Source organism: Lathamus discolor, chromosome 1, assembly GCF_037157495.1.
Source record: "Lathamus discolor isolate bLatDis1 chromosome 1, bLatDis1.hap1, whole genome shotgun sequence".
Classification (NCBI taxonomy): domain Eukaryota; kingdom Metazoa; phylum Chordata; class Aves; order Psittaciformes; family Psittacidae; genus Lathamus; species Lathamus discolor.
The window spans coordinates 43697895-43718397 of NC_088884.1; the positions used below are offsets into that span (position 1 = coordinate 43697895).

Below are 20503 nucleotides of genomic sequence, written 5' to 3' on the forward strand. Positions count from 1 at the left end.
AATTGTGGGTGTCTGTTTCTTGCTTGTTCCCATTCTGTCAGATCCTGACAGTGCCTCTTTCTTTCTCCCTCACACACTCCCTTTTAATCTCAGAAGGACATTTTCTTCACTTTCATACATTTTAACTTTTAGCTAACAGGCATCTTCAGCAAAAAAACAGTAACAAAGACTGCAACTGAGAAAAAGAATTGAGCACATCAGTGGTTCTGAAATTCTGCAGTTAATGTTCTCTTTCAAAAGTGTGTGTATATATACATATTTAATATTGTAAAAAGCTACTTATTAGGTATTAATTTTTTCCTTAGCATATCCCTGTAAATCCTTGTACATCACCAGCAAAGTTGCACACCTGAGTTTTTTGAACCGCTCCAATAAATTTTGGTGTGGGGAAATAGGTAGTGGATGATATAAAAAGATGCTTATAGAAACTCAGTGGCTTAGTCAAAGACACTAGATCAGATCAGATGTGCAGCAATGAGTTCATTTACAGTGTCAAAGGCTATAAAGAATTTGTGAACAAAGCGTCCAGCTCATACACCTCTCTGTAATTCTCTTGATTTCAGAGATGCTGCTTTTTATTAGTTGGACATCTTTAAAACATGGAATGTATTGAGATAAAATTCACCTTTGTACTGGCCACTGTTTTTTTGCTATATTCTCTTTTTATTTTCCTAGAACGGAGGAATTGTGCAGATGTATAACGATGGCTGCTGCAAGACCTGTAAGTGAGAAAGGCTGCAATATGTGCTTAGTTTGGCTTTGGTTTTGGAGGGTTTGTTTTTTAACCTCACTTGCTGGGACATAAAGAAGGAAAAAGCATGCAGTCCCCCCATAAATCACATAAAATTGTTATAGTTGCCTAACTACTCCCATTAAAAGGTTTTGCTTCACTTGGCTGCTGACATGGTGATCTTTAACTTTATTGTTCTGGAGTATAACCAAATCTCTCCAAATATAGCCTGTGGACGATCAAAAGTTATCTCAATTAAAATAATGAAAATATTTTAATTTTCTCTGCAGTTTTGACAAGAAAAGTTTTTATTATCAAGGTATCTAATTATGTGTACATAGAAATAAAAAACTGTTGTGTAAAGCTAATTGTGCAGAGAAAAATCTGTGGAATGCCACAGGAAACCCTCCCCCTTATTTTTGTACTTTCTTGTGTTCAACATTGGAGTTAAAATATAAAAGGAAGTTAGTCTTTGGTATTTTTTTAGACAAACCTTTACTTAATAATATTGCATAGGAAGTCAGACACTTATAACCATATACCGCACAGTTATTAAATATAATTCAGAAGTGAAATGAGTTGTAAATAATTTGTGATATAAGAGGAAATATTAATATTTACCAAATACACAGTACTCAAATTTCCAAGTTACGCAAAGCTTTGAAAGTGAACTGCAATTATTGTTGTTCTGTTGTATCCAAACCCTAGAAAATAAAAATCTATTTTAATACAACAGAATATATGTTTGAATGAGAATCAGCACAGAAGAGTAACACACCAGAATTGTACTAAAATCTTACTAATCGTTATTGTTTCTTTAATGAGATAAGATACATTTAAAAATATTTAAATATCCCCCTCCCAAATTAGGTTGGATTTAAAGTGTAAAGAATTACTGGCTACTGATTTTCTGTTGATCAGGAAGATTTATAATTTCGGCTGTATTCTGTGGCCTCAGGAAAGGCATTGTTATACTTCAGAAATACTTGCTGAGGTGGCTGCTGAAACCCCAGATATAATTAATAAAATTATATGTTATCTTAATTTTATTTTCTTTTATTTTTAACTAAAAGCATGTGCCCTGTGGTGAAGCAGTTAAAGAGAGTACTTATAAATAGAGCTTGGGGTTTTAATGGGGACAAAATAATCTTTCTCAAAGTGCTTGATTCAGTGCATGCAAAGTGAGTGCATATATTTAATTCTTACCTTGCCATAGAGAGACTCATTGCAAAAGTCTGATTTACAAGGAAGCATAATTCCAGTTTTGCGTTAACCAGGGGGGAAATAAAGTTTAAGCCATCTTTAGTAAGACTTGAAGCAGCTGCAAAGTTTCTAAATTTGGTAGACTAACAGGAAAGCTCATTGTTTTTTGCTAAAAGAAAAATTGCAGTTGGCAGTGTAAGAATTAATGAAATGTCATTTAAATAAAAATGTTTTTGTTTCACAAGAAACTTAATATTCCTAATGATTCTGCCAGGTTCTGGATTGGGTCTATTACCCTTTGCCATTAGTCCAGTAGTGCCTACTCATAGTATTAATTGTGAACCAGGTATTATTTTTAATAACATTCTTTTCTTTTTTAATAATAGTGTTAGCACTGCTTGATATATGTGTATAGCTGGCATCACATTAAATGTCAAGATGCAGTTAATGGTACTGTGCTTGATACTGAGAGATGCTGATTCCCTGTTGGCGCCCCAAATCAGTGATGTTCTAAAGCCTGGTCAGGGTTCACTGCTCAGCACCTGTCAGAATCAGGTTCATCCATTTACGGTACATGCTGCTGACAGTTCTTATTCTTGTTCATTTCTAAAATTGGTTTTAATACTGTACAGGGAGGTTGTAATTAGAAATGATACTTTAAAAATGATTATTATCCTGAATACTGTTGCCAAGAGATTCTAAATTTGATCCCAGGTCACTAATTTAATGACTGAACAGTTTATGCCTTAAAGTAGAGCAAGACTGCCCAACTTGTCTGCGCAGATACGGATTCATGCTGTATTTCTTTTGTCACAAATATTCTTACAAAGTTATGAAAACCCAGGGGGGTGTGGGGGGGGAGAGGGATGGGGAGAAACATACAATTACAGTCATACATTAATAAATAATTTACACTAAGAATTATGGAATGTTACAGAACTGTTGCATTATGATCATAATTCATCGCTTTTAAAGATAGATAAGTCACAGAAACTGTTTAATCAAATGAGTAAAAAAAGCACACCTTCTATGGAATGCAGGTTTTCTTGACAGTTGAAACTGGGAGAGAAAAAAGCATAACAGCAGAGTTTTCATTAGACATCAGCACCTTATACACTGAAAAGTCATGTACCCCTATATGACTCGTAGAAGTACAAAGACTGCATTGTCTGCACATACTAATGCTGGCAAGCACTGTCTGATGGAAATATCATGGGACTTCTTCTTCTTACATGCTACTGAGAAGGAAAAACCAAGATATTGTGGGCTAACAGCTTCGATAGTACAGTGGTGTACTAGTTCAGCGACAGAATCTTATTTGATCCTGCAATGCGCACATTAAAATCTAGCTGTGCTCTGCAGCCAGCCTAATTTTTAAATACCCACTGGAGGCGTGGGTGCAGGATATCCTGGTAACTCAGAGCTCATTTATCTTGTAAAAGAGCTCACAGTCTTCTGGAGAACAGAAATATTGTTCTTTTCTGTGTACACCCAGCCACGAAGGCACGTGCTGCAGGCAGAGAAACTCTGCTCGATGGTGCTTATTATTTGAGATGCTGGATGTCCAAAACAGTTGCATAGCTAAACTATTAGGTAATTTTGATGGGAAGTGAAATAGGAGATCTAAGTAACTGCTGTTACACATACAGAAGTAACAGTTTGGTAGGGAGTGCAGCATGAAATATTGTATGTTTAATTGTGTCAGTCTTATATTACAACTTTTATTGTGTTAAAAATGCCTATGCTACGTACAGATTTATTTTTCAAATAAAAGGAAAATCCTCCTATCAGTATCTCCCAGAATGTACTTTAAAATTTCCTTAATCCTATATCCATATGCTGACTCAATACTACATGCTTCAGTTCTGGTGGTAAAAACTGCACCATATTTAGCAAATATATGCATCTCTCTCCTTCAAAGCTTCTTTCTTCATCTTTCTCAAAAATATATGGCATGATAGGATTCTATTTAAATTTTAAACATTCAAAATAGTATCACGGTTGTAACCACATTTACAGCTTTACCTTCTCAAATGTTAAGTTCTGAAAATTTTCTTTAATGCAGAATTAAAATATTGTTTACATTCAATATTCCTATTAAAAAAGAATTAATTTTAATACTATTAAAATTTATTTGTGACATCTTTTTTCCAATTGCTTATATTTGTCCTGCCATATGTGTAATTTAAAATCATACTACTATTTTAATATTTATAAAATCTGTTTAGCTTAACGGGCCAATTGATGCTTCATATGTGCAGCTAAGAAATTGGTAATTCTGCACAGGAAGTATTCATTAATGTATTATTTTTTGCCTAAAGATAATTTAATTATGGAAGTCCTAGTGTCAGGGTGCACACTAATGAAAACAAAGTGTATTTATTGAATACAGCTTCACGTTTTTAGTCGCAAATACAGTACAGAAAGTGTATTGATTCAGTATGCATTTTATGTATTTTATCAGGCAAAAAGGAAGAAAGGATTTGCCAGAAAATAACAATCAGGACAACCATAAGAAAAAGTGACTGTATAAGTCAAAGCCCGGTAAGCACAGAAGACCCGTGATGCTGGGCCTACGGCATACCAAATCAAGTATTAAGCGGGTTATAGCTCTCAACAAGCAACAAAAAAATGCTGCTATATTCTCAAAAGCAGACCTTTGACCCTAGGAATGTTATCCTACTTGTAAATGGAGTAAAATTAGCTGTTCGTATTGGCTGAAGACCTGAGCCCTCCTACCTGGAAAGTCATCTGGCTTCAAATGAAAAGTACACAGCATAATTATAATTCACATGGGCATTGAACTCTACACCATGAAACAACATCCCACTCTAAAAGAGGAGTAGAAATGCTTTCAGTTAGGATGTGATTTCTCTTTGAATTCCTGCTGCATTCCTCTTTGAAGACCTTTACTCTCTGGGAGTCTTCTCCTCCACATAGCATGTGTCTGCATATAGTAAATTCATGATAGCGTTTATTTATGGGTCTGCTTAAGACAACTTTTTTCTCAGCTTGGGTGTAGCCACAGCTACAAAGCATCTCCAGGCAGCAAATGTGCTTCTCATGTAGCACTTAGAGGAGAAGCAAACGGCACAGTATCTCTATACATCCAAAAGGCCCCTGGTAAGACTGTTGAAGAACCTATACAGTCATAAAAGGCAAAATACCATTACAGATTGAAAGCTGAGCAGGTTAATTTCCATCTTGACAGAAGGTCAACAGTGACATGCCTCAAATTTAATAGTAGAAGTAAGAGTGTGTGGTGTATTTATTTAGTTTTAGAAAGAGGACTGGTAATGAGAATTTAACTGTTCAGGAGTGAACATGGATTTAGCTGTGCTGTTTTGAAGTTATTAAACTGTAAACTAGGGATTCGGTTTTGGTATCCACAGCACAACATTTGGGTCAAGCTTAAGACAGAATACATGGTTAAATAACAACAACAAAGTTTAATTTAAAAGAAAAATATATTAAAAATGTGTCTACACTTAGAATTAATGAATTTTAGACGATAATTTTCAAATTAAAAATGAGGTTTTATCACAAAGAAGTTTGAAATGCAACATCCTTGCGATGAAATTTGAGATGTCTAATTTCAGTTCTTATTATACTCCTAGATAAATGTGGCTTCTTGTGATGGAAAATGCCCATCTGCAACAATTTTCAATGTCAATATTGATACCCATTTAAGATTCTGTAAATGTTGTCGAGAAAATGGAACACGTAATCTGACTGTGCCACTGCGCTGCTCAGGAAACGGCACTGAAATTATGTACATCATTCAAGAGCCTATAGAATGCTCATGCCAATGGAACTGAACATTACTGTGGATATGATTTCATCTGTAGAAGTAAAAGGAGTTTCCTTTCACCAAGCTTTTTTTGATGTTGGATGACTATAGTACAACTGCAGGGATAGAAAACCAGATGTGCTCAATTATGCTTTATAATGTAATTTTTCACAGATTTAGTAAAGATGATGTTCTTCGTTCTTCACATTTTCTTTTGAAGTATTGGCATATATAGAAAGAAAAATATAAATCCTTTTGGAAAAGGTATAATTTAGCCATCATTTATTTCTACTCAGTGGGCTTTCTGAGAAGCTGTTGAAAACTGGTTAATGCCTGTTTCCAGCTGGATTGTGGCTATCTATCAAAGTTCAGAATTTCTCAGTGGTTTTCCTTTTACTCAGAAACTTCTTGTTGAGAACCATCATTGCTCTCATGTTTAAACGGGAGTTTGATAATGACTGAATAAAATAGTGGGTTCAACTGAAACATTTTTTACTTTGTGGAAAAGTCTATCTTTTGTCCATTAAACTGTTGTCATTGAGGGGACTATGCTTACACTGTAAGTCATTGAGAAACAACATGACTATGCATGTAAGTACCTGTAGTAAATCTCCAGAGCATATAGTAGAATCATAACAATGTCTTTAAACTTGAGACATTAATTTAATTTTTATATATATTATACATATGAAACATGACTAGCCAAAGGCTGAAGAGTTCAAGCTTTTGTGCCTTTATGAAAAATAGCTGAAAGCTGTTTCCGAGATGAAGGATTCTATTTTATATCCATTTATCAGCTTTCACAAATAAGAAATTGGCTCTATACTAGCTGTAGAATAAGATTCTATGTATATATATTTATTTAAAAAACAGGATACTGCACATATTATCTATTCATAATGGGTTTCTTCCTTTGTTTTATAGAACCATAGAATGGTGTGGGTTGGAAGATCATCTAGCTCTAAGCCCTGTGTCATGGTCAGGGAGATTTCCACTAGACCAGTGTCCTGGGTTCAGCAGTAGCAGTCATTTTTCTCAAAGCCCCAATCCAACCTGGCTTTTCCAGTTCGAACATTTATGTTGAGTATATTTTTATAAAATGCATAAGAATTTTTCTGGTTGGTTTTTTATGTTTTTAACACTGAGATTTGGACTCAATTTAGGATTCATCATTTTTGAGTCCAGGCAAAAAAAATATCCAGGTGAAAGTTATGTTTCGAAGGGCTTTTGTGAGCTATTCATGTTCAATCAGATGGTGAATGTCCATGACTGAGCATCTTAAACTGAACATACTCTCTCTTTTATTAAACATATTACATAACCTTATCTTAAAAACTAAGGATGCAGTTTTAGGCTTGGTTTTAGAACATTACTTTGCTTTATAAACTTGCTGAATGAAACTGATTTAAATACCAACAGTATTTTCCTTACCATGCAAATAGTTTCAGGATTAAAATTCTTGTTTAAAAGCCCGAAAACGTTTTGACAAACAGTTTTTATTTCAAGCTGTCATCATTCAATTACAAAAAGTTTGGGTTATCACATTGGTTTATAGGAAGAAAAATAATAAAAATAAAAAATTCCAAGGCTATTTTACTACTTTGTGTGACAAATCTTTAAACATTTGCTGTATTCGGTTTGATAGCTTATAAAGAAAAATAGCATGTACAGTGATATAATCCATTTTAACTAACAATAATGTCATCTCCTCATCTGTCTCCTTAGAAATAGTGACTTGGTTTAAAAATTAAAGAAAAATCCATTGTATTATCAGTAAAATATTTAACCATTGTAAAGAAACAGTGATAAAGTAACAGCAGATATTTCAAGTTTTGTTACAGACTACGGCCTAGAACCAAAATATTCTCTGATATAACTTGGAATTTGTGTACAGCAACTTTTCATGCAGCCAGGAATGGAAATTAAATCATAGTCATAGCTGTAAAGTTTGTGTACTCATGCAGCAAATTAAACGGATCTTTTGATTTATGAACAGAGAGATAGGAATCCTATATTTACATCAAGACAGTTTGGCCCAAAACTTCTTAATGAATTTAGCATTTGATAAACTACTTAAGGAGGCTGCTGCAGAATGGAACTTTTCCATATAATGACCAAACACTTGATGTGCTTTGATAGAACAGCTGTGCTTTTTATAAGCAATGTCCTTTTCTAAGATTCACAACTGTAATTGTAATTAAAGAGAAATTAATAAACATTATTTTGCAGAATAATAGATGCTGATGCAATTACTTTACCTGTGCCACTGAAGATGAAAATCATAGATAAACCTGGAAATTATAAAGGCAATTATGCTTAAAATTAACTCCACAATAACCCGTAATAGTATTTATTGTATTAGTTAATAAATTAATAATAAATAAATTGTATTAAAATACCTGTTTCCTATTTACCGAATTTTTATTTTTAAGTGCAACAATCAGCAGGATATAATTGCGTCAGCGTCCTCCTTGAAATCTACAGCAAAATCTCACATTTTCAGTGGAGCTGGATATGGTATAAGATGGCTTTTCATTTTACAATTAAACTTCAAATTCAGACTGCTTTGGCCTTTGTCAGAAAGCAAACATCTGTTAAACTTTGGGAACCATTTTCTGGACAGCCATCCCACCCCCATCACCTGCATGAAGGTGACACTGGCATGACGTGGTATGTTTTACAGAATCTGAACTAGCCCGCAGGGCCTCTGCAACAGAGAGAAGGTTTCAATCGAACTGTAGTGTGGCAGGACTGTTCTGCTCCAAATGTTTTTTCCATTTGCAACTTAAACGTAGATGCAGTTTGTGGTTCTGCTTTGGTTTCTTCATCTCTCTTCAATGGTGCATTCCTGCCTCAACCCCCAGGCTTGAACTGTGTGTAACCGTTTGGGCAGGCACCCTGTGAGCTGCTTTGGAAAGCTGATCCAACTCAAACTAAACTAGTTAAATACCAAAATTAATTAGTTTGCTCATTATTGACTGAAAGAGCTTCAATACCCACAGAGTTCCCTCCCTTCTACCCCCACTCACATAAGTTCTGCTCCTCTGAATAAAAAAGGCTGGGAATGCATGCCTCCCTCAAACTCCCACGCTGCCACTGGAAAAGGCAAGGAACTAGGGAGAAGCTGTGTGCACAGCCACATACTTGCCTTACGCTCCAGTCTGCCGAGCCCTGCCAGTTCCCCCATCTATACCTGGTTCCACCTGTCCTTCATTCCTACATTTCCACTGCTTGGTTCTCCTACTTGTGCTTGCAAAAGGAATTCCTCAGAACAAACGCTTACCCATAAAACTATGCAGATTTTTAGGGAATAATGTAAATATATCTCTATACTTAGACTGTAACTGAATACGCCTCTGTACCACAGTAAGGCTTTCACCATATTACTTATTTGACTTCTATAATTCCATTGCCTTATTACCCAGCCATTTGTTAAGACCAATTTTTGTCCCAGTATGCAATTACAATTTGAGGCATGTTTTTAAATATTGGGTTTAAGTCATTTACTGTGTGTTTTCATTAATAAAATCCAAGGCCTAGAGTATAGCTATACAAGCAGCTAACAGTCTCATTTTTAGCTAGCCGAATCTGTATACTAAATATCAAAGTAGAACTTAATACATTTGCACCATTTATACTATAGTTCTTTCCATCTCTATCTCTTTTTCTTCCATTTCTCCTTTTATAAGGATTTAAAGGACAAATCCAATGTCTAAATATTGTAGAAGTTCACTTTTGTGTAAAAACTTCATGCCAAATACATGTGTGGGCACCCATCAGGAATGTTGTGGCAGTGGGAAACATTGACTTGAGCTAATTTTTTTCAAGCTCTGTCTCATGAGATCCTTTCCCAGGGTTTACCTTGAGGTTGTACTGCTGGTGTGATCATGTACGGGTGCATATCCTACAGAAAATCCCAAAGTCATGTGTTCTATTCCAGGGAACAAAACATAAATGAGTGGTCACATGTAACCGTAGCAATATAGCAATCATGGAGGAGCAGCAGAAGGCCAAAACCATCAGCAGAAATTTTTTTACCATTACAGTGGGATATTGGTACTGCATTTCCCAGATTAGGTTGGTTGTCACACTCCCAGCCATTCTGGGAATATATTTTCACTGAACATTCAGAAAGTGAATGTAAAAAGTCTTTCAAGGGACAGACTTTAGCATTTAACATTAATGCAAAAGAAGAAAGGCTTTCACTGAGGAAAGGTGATGGTCGAGAGGGTCTGTACGTAACACTGTGTACCAAGTTTTCTCTAAGCTTTCTTTAAATGCCAAATGGAATGTGCAAGCTGCCTAAAGCACAAGGAAACTCAAAAAATTATCAGGCCATTGTCATTAACAAGTCACCACAGTTTAGGGTGGAAGGGCATATTCTGAGCTGATGAACCATGAACTCCAGCAACTGCAAATGATTCATTGCCTAGTCCTTGGCAGGCACATACTGACCATTTTCAAACCGCCTTTTTTGCCTATTTTGACAAGTAATTCTATAGACCTTTTAGGTGGTCGTACGTCTATCCAAATCAGTGGTGAAAGATGCTCTAAGATCAGAGATTTGAGAATCTCACTCAAAGGAGATAGTCTAAAAAAACCCCATGTATGTAGTTTCTTCTTTCACAAGAAGGTTTTGTATGAACAACATGTCAATGTGAAGAGCTTGTTCTGTACTGATGCTGCATTCTGGAGAAAACGAACAGCGAACAATGTTAAATATCGTGAGAACTGCTGAGTAAAAAGAAGGAGTTATGTTTTGGGAGTGTTCTTTTGATTAAGGTGGAATGTGCCATGCACACTTAATTTAATGAGATCAAAAGAGAAATGCCTCCCACAGTTGTCCTGAAAACCGCCCCATTAATAAAGCCTCCCTTTGTGCTCGGTGATCACAAACTGCTCTGGAAATAAACAGTATATCTACCCTGTAAAACAGCTGAACGGGCACAGCTTTCTTCTGTTCTTGATAGTTACAGCAGCCGCTCGCAAGCTCTTAGCTCCGCAGCGTGGCTTCACAGCGGACAGCACAAGCGCATTACTGCGCTGCCGCCCCCGCTTCCCCGCAGACCCTTCCGCCTCCGGGCCGGGAGGCCTGGGGAGCGGAGCTGCGCCTCAGAAAGCGGGACGTAAACGGAACTGTCCCGGTTCGAACCGCCGCGGCAGCTCCGCTGGTCATGAGGGGACACAAGGCCCGGCAGTTAAGGCCCCGCCACACGGTGCTCCCCGCTGCCTAAGGAACACGCTGCTCCCCGTTCCCGGCTCCACCCTCCCTCCGGGCAGAGAAAGCGAGTAGGGAGAGGAAGGCGGCCGGAGCGGAGGTGCTGCCCAGCCGCAGTGCGGTGTCTGCCGGTTCCGGGGCAGGATAGCGGCCTCTCGCTTTATGGGAGGGCCCGCAATGCGGCTTACAGACGGTGATAGCGGCTGCCGTCCTGCTTCGGCCTGCTGGGCTCTGGGCTTCCCCAGGGCCTCCCGGCTCGAGGGCCGTCGTCCTATGGGGTGTATGTGTGTGAACCGTCGGAAGCAAGCGGCGGTGGCGGTTCCTCATTCGTGGTTAATGCCCAGGTCTTCTTGGTGCTGTAAGGAATTCTACCGGCAGTTACGTGCTGTAGTTACCTACTAGAAATGTAGTAAGCCCTCCAGTAAGTAGGTGTTGTAGTTAGGGGATTTATAGGCTCTGCTTTTACATTGAAGGGAGTAGGATTTTGTATTTTCTGTAAGCAGTTTTAGACTTGCTCTTGCAGTTCCTGGTGTGCACATGGTTTCGATGAGCAAATACAACAGAAATTAACATAAACTGACTCTGTTCATTCCTCATGGAGATACTAGCAAGACCTGTCAGTGGGTTCTGCCGCTGTAGATGATGTTACCAGGCATATTTTGAGCACTGACAAAGGGGCATCTCACTAGAGATGTGTACCGTGGAAAACAACTAGAGCCTCTCGAGGAGAGTGCAAGGGTTTACACTAATTCCAATGAATTTCCACCTAGTAAAACTTCAAAACCCCTGGCTTTTTCTCTTACACCAAAAAGGTTTTAACTGAGTAATGAACAACAGGCACAGCCACAGCTCAGTAAGGATGCCTTCTGCTGATGTTGGGAAACTTTATATGAGGCCTGGGAAGAGGCAGGGCCAGAGCAAAGACACAAACCTCGGGTGCACCATTGGCTGCTGCTCTGTCTGTGTGAATTATAAATACATGTTAGTTTTTCTCATGTCTTAGATCTTCTGGCATGATTTTGATTTGAAGCTGTGATTCAAACAGCTAAGTATCACTGGGACTATACAGTGTTTCTTTATGGATCAAGCAATTGTTTTCTTGCTTTTATTGAAATACTTCTTCAAGGTAAGAAAAATGCTCCCTTTTCTGAGGGTGGATAGGTATTCTATTTGAATGTTAAAAATTCAGTGGTTTGTGATTTGGGCTGCTGCTTTGTCATTCTAGCAGTCACAGGGAGCTCTCAGTTATTGCTGCTGAGCATTCTCTGTCTTACTAAAATTGTTGGAAGCTCTTTTTAGATCCTGAATCTGCTTTATTGTTTGCTGCTTCTGGTTTAATGTTGTTCCCTTGAAGATGTAAGAAATCGCAGCATCTGTTAAGTCCCAAGATAGCTTGTATTGCTGTATCACTTGTATCACTTTTTGGACACTGCTGACATGCATGGTGGTGGTGGCAATTCAGAGTCATTCTGGGACCCAGGAGTGTACTCTGGCTATACCTTTAGCCAAGTGTACTTCTCATCCAAAACTGCCATTTGTATGTTAGCCCTTTGTGTTTAATTTGACTGTTAATTGAAAGAACCACATAACATAGGAACTACGTGTATTTTTCTGCTTAATTTTTCCCTATCTATATTTAGTTTTTGTATGTGTAACCTTTATTTTAAAGGTCACTTGATGGGCTTTGCAGCAAAGGTGACTTAAAAGCTCTGTCAGTTACTTGTACAAATACCACTCCCTTCGTTTAGAGAAGAGAGCCATGGATTTTGGAGTGATGAAATGCTGCTGGGGTACCCAGCCTCCTGGTATATTCCTTAAGAATATCCAGATAGTGTCTGGTTGTACTGGCCAATTTTGACCTTGAGAACAAGTGCATTTTGTGGAAGCCACCATGCAGCGGTCTGTGATTTGCCTTAGTTAGGGGAGTTTCCTGAGAGTTGCAGAGTAGTAGAGAGGGCCTGGCTCTTTAGGGTGGTGGAATGGGGTGAAGTAAAAACTTAAGTGAGTTCCGTATCATTCCTCCAAAGGTGGCAAAAAGCACATCTTTGGGGAGGACTGTAAAAATACTGTGTTAGTTTCTCACCATTTCTAGCATAGGACTTCTTGAGATGGATGTAGCAGCAGTGCGTTTTGTGAGCTTATGTAGTTCTCTTCTGTGAACTGGTCTGGCCTTTTCTGAAGCCTAGTGAAACTTTTAATGGGCTCATTTTAGGCTTTGTCAGATAAACTGTTTATTTTGTGAAAAACTGACTCTTTTTGTTTGCTTTGAATTTGAGCATACCGGCTACGTTTCATCCTTCTTAGTTCTTTTACTTGAAGAGAAAGTGAAAAACTCAGTCTATACTCACTTCTGGCTACTAAAGATTTTGTAGACCTCTTGTATTTCTCCTGTCTCTTCTTCAGCCTGAGAAGCCTGCTTGAGTTGTATGTTGAGAAGTAATTGATAGCAGAAGTCAGTAAGTGTTTGTTGTTAGGTCCCCTGGCTACTTGTGTAGCTAGCCTGCAGACAGATTTGAATCCTAGCTCTTTGTAGTCAGTTATTTATTTATTCATTTATTTAAAATAGCTGCAGTCTTTGGATAAGGTAGTGACAAGGTGCTGACAGCAAAAAGGAACATTATAAATCCCTCTCTAAGTATAGTGAATTTTCTGTATACACTTGCAGATTTAGTTCTTGTTTTTACTTCTAGGAGTATGTATTTATGTACAGTAAGATGGCATATAGTAATGCTGATGGTGGAAGTCGTTAATTCAATTACTGCAAATACACTTTTTAATTCTCTTTAAAAGGACATTTTCCTATCCTTTAGACTGTTTCTTGGAGAGCACAAACCAGCTATATACCCGTTAGCTAAAAGCCTGCTACTTTTCCTGGATAAGTGCTCCTTAAACACTTTTGTGTATGACATCCATATTTGTCTGGTATTTCAGTTCAGAGACTTCCAAGAGGTTGTATGTACCTTATTATAAATGGATATAGAGGTTAAAAGCTTTATAAACTTTATAAAGTTTACACTTTTTAAAGTATTATCTAAACTTTAAACATAAGATCTTGGCAGATTTATAGTTACATTATTTTGGTATTAGTTAAAGGAAGTTACCTGAAACCAAACAGAACTCCAGAGTGGTTTTGCGTTTTATGGTGTTTTGTTTGTTTGGAGGGTTTTGGTGTGTGGTAGATTGCTTTACAGGACAACACCAAGTAATATAATGATAAAAGTCCTAATTTTTATTTTAATCTACTAGTGTCCTTATTTGACTTTTGGGTGTTTTTTTGAACTACATTTTGAGTTCATTGCTGAATGATGGTATTTATTTGTCATCTGATTTTATACAGGAAATCAAACTAGAACTTAAAAGGAAGAACTGCAGTCTTTTAAGAAATGTTACATAGTAGGGATTGGCATCACATGCCCCAATTTCTCTGAATTTTAGAGCTGATTCAGATTTATATCCTGTTAAATAAAAGCAGCCTGTGAGTTTCTGTTCCAAAATGAAATTCAAACACAGAAGGAGCCTGCTTCTCTAAAGAGCTAAACCAAAGTCCTTCAAAGGCAGGTAGTTATTACAGAGGTACTGTCAAAAATATGTCTAAACTACGTAAGACTTGTGTCTACAATAAACTGATCTCTGTAAGAAGTTGAAACGCTGAACAAACCTTGTACTGCCATGCCTAAATTGGATTGGTAGGGAGGTGTTCAGTAAATTATTTCTTTACCTCTTGAATGCTGCTGTTTCTTGGGAAGCTGTGAAAGTTATACCACTAGAGTTCTTACTGTGTAATGTGAGAACAGGACTGAGACCTCAAGCTTCCAACTGACTGCTGTGCTTGCAATTCATACATTGCAAGTGAAATCTCTGACCTCTTGTCTAAAATGACAACAGACTTCTCTTTTCCTAGTAGGGCATATTTGGGTAAACTGACATAGTTTGGCTACGTCTGGAGAGAGAGAAAAGTAGACTAGAACCTGTACCTGCAGAACTTGTAGGAATTATGAAGCCTCTGTGTGTCACACAGTAGGGCTGGTGATGCTGGTTCATACAGGAACTGTTGCTAGCTGACAAGTTCTAGGTAAAAGCAGTTATTTAATTGTTTAATTGAGGTACATTTTCTGTATTGTCTACTACACTCATTCATGTATGTTTCTGTTACAGGGTTCAGAGAGTCTAGACTGTGGCCAAATGAAAAAGCCTGCTAGAACAATTTTGATGGAATGGACTGAATTGCCCAAAGGAGAGGATCCAGATTATTATATTGTAACATACCAGCGAGCAGATGCTTTCAGTCAAAAAGTAAATTTTGTTAATCTAAGGGATAAGCAGTTCCATATGTACTTAAGTTGTAGGTATCTGTAGTTAATAGCATTGTGTGTTTGTTTATAAAAATATAATGTAAAATAGCAAATAGAAGGTTTGGAAAAATTACACTGAATTCTGTAATTCATGTAATTTATATGCACTCTTGCAGAGTCCTGTTGAAGCCATTGGGACTGAAAAGACTTGAGTGTGGTTGAATGGTTGATAGTCATATGTTCAAATAAAGAATATGCAAGTTCTTTGAGGTACTATTGTTTGAAGGAGGAGTCTGACTTCTCCAGGAGAGGCACAAACACTACCCCCAGGTCTCTGTGGGAGGTCGCTATTCTTATTTTGAGCCCAGGATATTCTGGACCTTAAAAGAAAATATGTGTGTTTTAATATGAAGGTGTTTATTAATAGTTTGATTTCTAAAAGGTTTTGGCTTAAATGCATTGGGTATTTTGCAGTTTAACTGCAGCCTTAAGTTTGACATGCTGCAATATAAGCTACCCTTCTAAAAGCTTCATACATCATTTACGAATTGCATTTTTATTACTTTCACTATATCCAGAAATTCTTTTAACTTGCAGAATGTAAGAAACATTTCTAAAGATGAACAGAAACCTGTCAGTACTACAGTTCTGCTTGAGGAAAATAAGAAGTATGATATTACAATAGAATCCCTAAAAAATGGCCGAATCTTAAGTGTAAAATCATTTAAGACACGTAAGTAGAGTAGCACAAAAAGTATTTTGGTATCATTATAGTTAGTCTAATACTGAAGATGAAAGAAGTAGGAATTGAAATCCTGCATTTACTCATGTATTTAGGAACTTCACATCAATGTATGTTTTCAACAACGAGGAGTAAAAGCTATCATTTTATATAACTCATTTGGTTAGTGTAAGAATTCTGCAATATCGGACTGATGTAAAAGTTCTTGAGATTTTTAAATGTTACAGGCTTTGCTATACTACAGCAATTCTAACAGAAGAGATTTATGGAAGAGGACAATGGAGAAAGTTACTTAAAGCCTAGCAATTTCATGTCAATATAGGGTTGTGATCGCTTCTCTTATATAAATTGAACATATTAAATATTTTTGTTTCTACCTTGTGACAGTCCCTCTTTAAAAAAGATTAATGAGTAGCTAGAGGATCTTAGTACTCTGAGTAACTGGGACAGCCTTTTAGTATAAGAGTTTGTGGGTCTAGCCACTGGAACTAAAATACACATCATTTATAGCTGTAAATCTGTTCAGAACCACAAGTCTCACTGATTACTAGAATGAGAGTGCTTTCTAGCTTAATTGTGTTAATTGCTTTAAAATAGTTTATATCATTACCTTTGTACACATTATACACTCATACTAACTTTGGAATACAGATGAAGAGCTGAATACAAATAACATCACTGAGAAAAATACATAGCAAGCTGAAAATACTGCAGCAGCCGTTGACATGAAAGCTTGTTTCATATCAATGAAAACATGCTGAAAGCATGTTCAGCAAGCTATAGGAAATAATTTTTGGTTATGCAATTATTGTGTTATGCACTTGATGTATATTACTTAATTGATATTCTAGCAAAGTGTGTACTTTCTCAGTTAAACACTTCTTAAACTGTGAACTTTTATTTCTGGTTGCTTCAGACATAAGTTTACATAACATGATAGTGAAGAAGAGTATGGCTTTCTTAATGGCTTAGTAAGACGTTCTTTGTTTTGATGCTACCTTTCTTTCCCTACTGTGTGGTGCCCTCATCACTTCTTAAAGGAAAAAACCTAAATATTGATGCAGTAGTACTTTGAGGTAATTATCCCCTTGTGGTAAAGACAGTATTTTTCTTTTTTCTTTGCCTACTAGGTGGAATGTCAGAAAATGACATCAAAACATTTGTGACAGCAACTACAGTGTCTTTTAACTGGAGCGTGGTGACCAAGGAATTTTCAGTTTCAGTTTCACTGAATGGTACTTCTCAGATTATAAAAAGTCACAGCGGATTCTTAGTATGGAGTAATTTGACACCTGCCAGCTTGTATACATTTAAGTTTATTTTTGAACAATTACATCTTGAATTTGTAAATGTGTCTCAGTCACTGGATATTCAAGTTGAAACAGGTATATATTAGAGTTCGTTGTCGTTGCACTCAGGATTTTAAAGGAGTGTTGATTTGTAATTACTGGATTTTGGGCATTTGCAGTTGTTATTTAATTAAATGCTGTCATCATCAAAATGTCTCTATAATGATAAACAAAATCTTAAACTGTACCTCTGCCCTGAATTGCACAGAATATTGTTTCTATCCTGTCCTTGTTCACCTGTAGGCACGTGTTCGCAAGGGTGGGTGGCATTCCAAAGCAGCTGCTATCAAGTGAGTAAGGAGAGCAAGACATGGAAGGTGGCACAACAAATCTGTGAAACATCTTCACGAGGGGCACATCTTCTTGATATAGGGAGTAAAGAAGAACATGGTTTTATTTTGTCTTATCTCCAGACAGTTAGTCAAATAATCATGTTGTGGATGGGTCTTAATGACCTAAAGGTCAGTATATTTTGTCTTCTTTGTTATTATGTATGTGGAAGCAGGAGAATTCTGATACATAGAACCCAAATCTTTGGAATAAAAATTGCTACATAGTAAACTGGTTATTTGTTTGTATAGCTTTTAGTGGTTAGAAAAGAAATCATTACTTCTTCCTATTACAAATACTTAAAATACTTAGCAGGTCATAGCTGGGAAAAAACGGACATTTTGCACATAAACTGTTTAATTTTTCTGTTTTGTGAGTATTTCGCAGGGATGTTGTTTTGCCTGTAGGTGGTGCTGCATTACCACATTTTAAATCTTCCTTCAGTATGTTAACTATGGCTGTCAAAGTCTGGGGTTGGCTTTCTCAGTTTTGATGCAGGTCTCAAGTGTTGAGTGTTGAGTTTAGCAAGGTCTGTCCAGATTGAGTGCTGGATAGGCATCAGAAGAAAGGATTAGAGCAAGGTATTTCCTGTAAAAAGTTTCTTTTCCTCATATTTGGGGTACAAGGGCTCTTAATGCCAACTCTGGTGTTACTTAATGACACGGTGTGGTGTGTGATCAGAGAAGAGCTATAGAGATAAATAAAGGTATTGGGAAAGCTCCCAGAAAGATGGAGACACTCTGCCAGAAATATGGGAACCAGTCTTTCTGTGATTTGTCTTAGTGGAAACTTCTTTTGTGGTAAGTGTCAGAAGGCTGGGAGAAAGCCACTGGGTTTTGGTTTGGAAACACTCTGAAATTTAATACTTTTTTTTTTGTCAAATTAATTAAAAATGCTGTGACAAACAGTAAAAGCATAGTAAATGTTATTTGAAAGGGCAGGAGGGTAAGTGGTTAAAATGTCATAGACAGAAAATTTCTTTTTTGCAGAATCTGTTAAATAGCTTAATGGGGCTACACAAGTCAGAATGGGATAACTCAGCAAAATGAGGAAACATAAACTTGTCTAGGTTTATGGTTAGAGAAGCACTCTAACCTTTCTGCTTAATAAATTAGCCCAAATACATGCCTTTACATGTTACTGTTTTATGCATGAGATTTTAGAGTTGCTGTAATTTTTACACCATAGTCATATTAATTGTAACCGTTTGGGGATTTTAGAATTAAGATAGTATTTGTAAGGTGCTGCCAGAAATAGATGTCCCATGAGAACATAATATTTTTGCATGTTGGAATGAGTGCTAGGAAGTGGGTTTTCTTTTTAAATTCTGATTACACTGAAATTCCACAGACAATTAACTCTTTTCTGTGTTTGTCAACTGTTCAATCATTATGTGCATTTTTAGGCTTGTGGGAGTGCAGTCAGATGAACTAGATGAGTACCTTGTTTAAAGAGTAGCAAGGGATAATAATATGCTTTGGTTTTCAAGCAGTTATTTCTGAAATAGTTGTACTTAATTAGTATGTTCAAGTACTGTCTGAATATGTTGCAATCTTTGTGTCACTGCTTTCATTTGCTCTCATCTTACGAGAATCCCAAACTTTACTTGTACCAAATACTACTTACCGCAGGAGTTCAAAGACGTTGGGATATACTGCAGAAATCACAGGACTTGTTTAAAATCTAGCAAAGATAGCAAAGATTCAAGTACTTTGCTTTTTCTTTCATATTTGAACCATTAGGGAGTTACATTTCTGTTTCCAGTTTTTCTTCTCCCACTACCTATGGGACTTGAAATATTCTATGAAAACAAGTTGGGACTATAACCTACTCAGAAGATTTCAGAAGCCTTGGGAAAAACTGCCAAATATAGATGAAAATTAGCAGCACTGTGAGCAGGACTAGTTCTGTAGCATTTGTGTTTTCACAGTTTCTCTTGAACCCTGTTTTGCTCTGCATTTGCATTCAAACCCTTCTTGATGAAAATAAGCATTCTTGCGAAAGACAGCAGGGACCCCAGGGATGTAGGTCAGTGTACTGGCTAAGAATGAACAGAGCATTTTGGTGATACCCTGTTGTCTGTCCTGACACTCTCTGCAGTTCTTCAGAGCCAGGAAAAAGTAGCCAAAGACTGTTTACCAGGGTTTCTCTTGCAAGTCCTGCTACAGAGGTTTATATCATAGTAGTATCTTGTGGTTTTCCATGCGTATGGTTAACTGGTGCCCAGGAAGACCAGTATAAGAAAAAAATATGCATTGAGCTACTTAGTACTTTACAAACAGCAGGCTAGACACACAAGTCCTCCTGAAAGACAAGTTGAATTATTTCATCTTGTTGAAAATCTTTTTTACCTTCTTGAGAAAATGAAAGTTATCACAGTGTTTTGATCTTTTTTCTTTCCTCTTTCAATTCAATTGGCTTAATCTCAACAAACAATTTTTTTTGTTGTTTTATCAGAGAAATGGAAAAAATCCTTTTATTTTCTCTCCTTCTGCCTTTGAAATATCTTTAACAAAATGGAAAAGTCATGGAAGCCTTGAAATTGTAGTGATACCTTGCTTTTTCTCAATTATAGTACTTAAAGTATTTACTTAGATTGCAGGACCACAGACTTGTTATAGCTGGAAGCACTTATGCTAATATGCATCCTGAGAGTGCTCTGATGCCATGAACAAAATGTTTTTTTTATTAATCCCCTGTAGATTCCTGTATATGTTAGTGTAGTGTAAACACGTCTCCCACTAGAGGGGTCTACATTGAAATGCTTGAAGTATTTGTAGAGCTCTGCTGAACAAACTGGAAGTACATCGGAGGTTAGAATCATGGAGTCAGGTATGAGTGAGTGTCCT

The 20503-nt window shown here is 36.9% G+C and overlaps 2 protein-coding genes across 16 annotated transcripts in view; both read left to right on the forward strand.

Annotated features, from left to right (window-relative positions):
* The window catches only part of OTOGL (otogelin like), a 98310-nt gene extending 90253 nt beyond the window's left edge, over positions 1–8057 (forward strand). Inside the window, exons 56-58 of the mRNA XM_065663903.1 lie at positions 676–721; positions 4398–4477; positions 5551–8057. Coding sequence (XP_065519975.1) covers positions 676–721; positions 4398–4477; positions 5551–5751 — 327 coding nt within the window. The 3' untranslated portion in view covers positions 5752–8057. The remainder of the gene's footprint in view (positions 1–675; positions 722–4397; positions 4478–5550) is intronic.
* Positions 8058–11047: 2990 nt separating this feature from the next.
* PTPRQ (protein tyrosine phosphatase receptor type Q) overlaps positions 11048–20503 on the forward strand; it is a 133673-nt gene continuing 124217 nt past the window's right edge. For 13 of the 15 annotated variants that reach the window (XR_010610594.1, XR_010610595.1, XM_065669481.1 and 10 more), the window contains exons 1-5: positions 11378–12067; positions 15097–15234; positions 15831–15966; positions 17106–17360; positions 17568–17785. Coding sequence is in view for 13 of the 15 variants with exons in the window: in XM_065669481.1 (XP_065525553.1) it covers positions 12020–12067; positions 15097–15234; positions 15831–15966; positions 17106–17360; positions 17568–17785 (795 nt within the window). In the remaining 2 variants the exon portion in view is untranslated. The other 2 variants (XM_065669496.1, XM_065669503.1) reach the window with 2 other exon arrangements.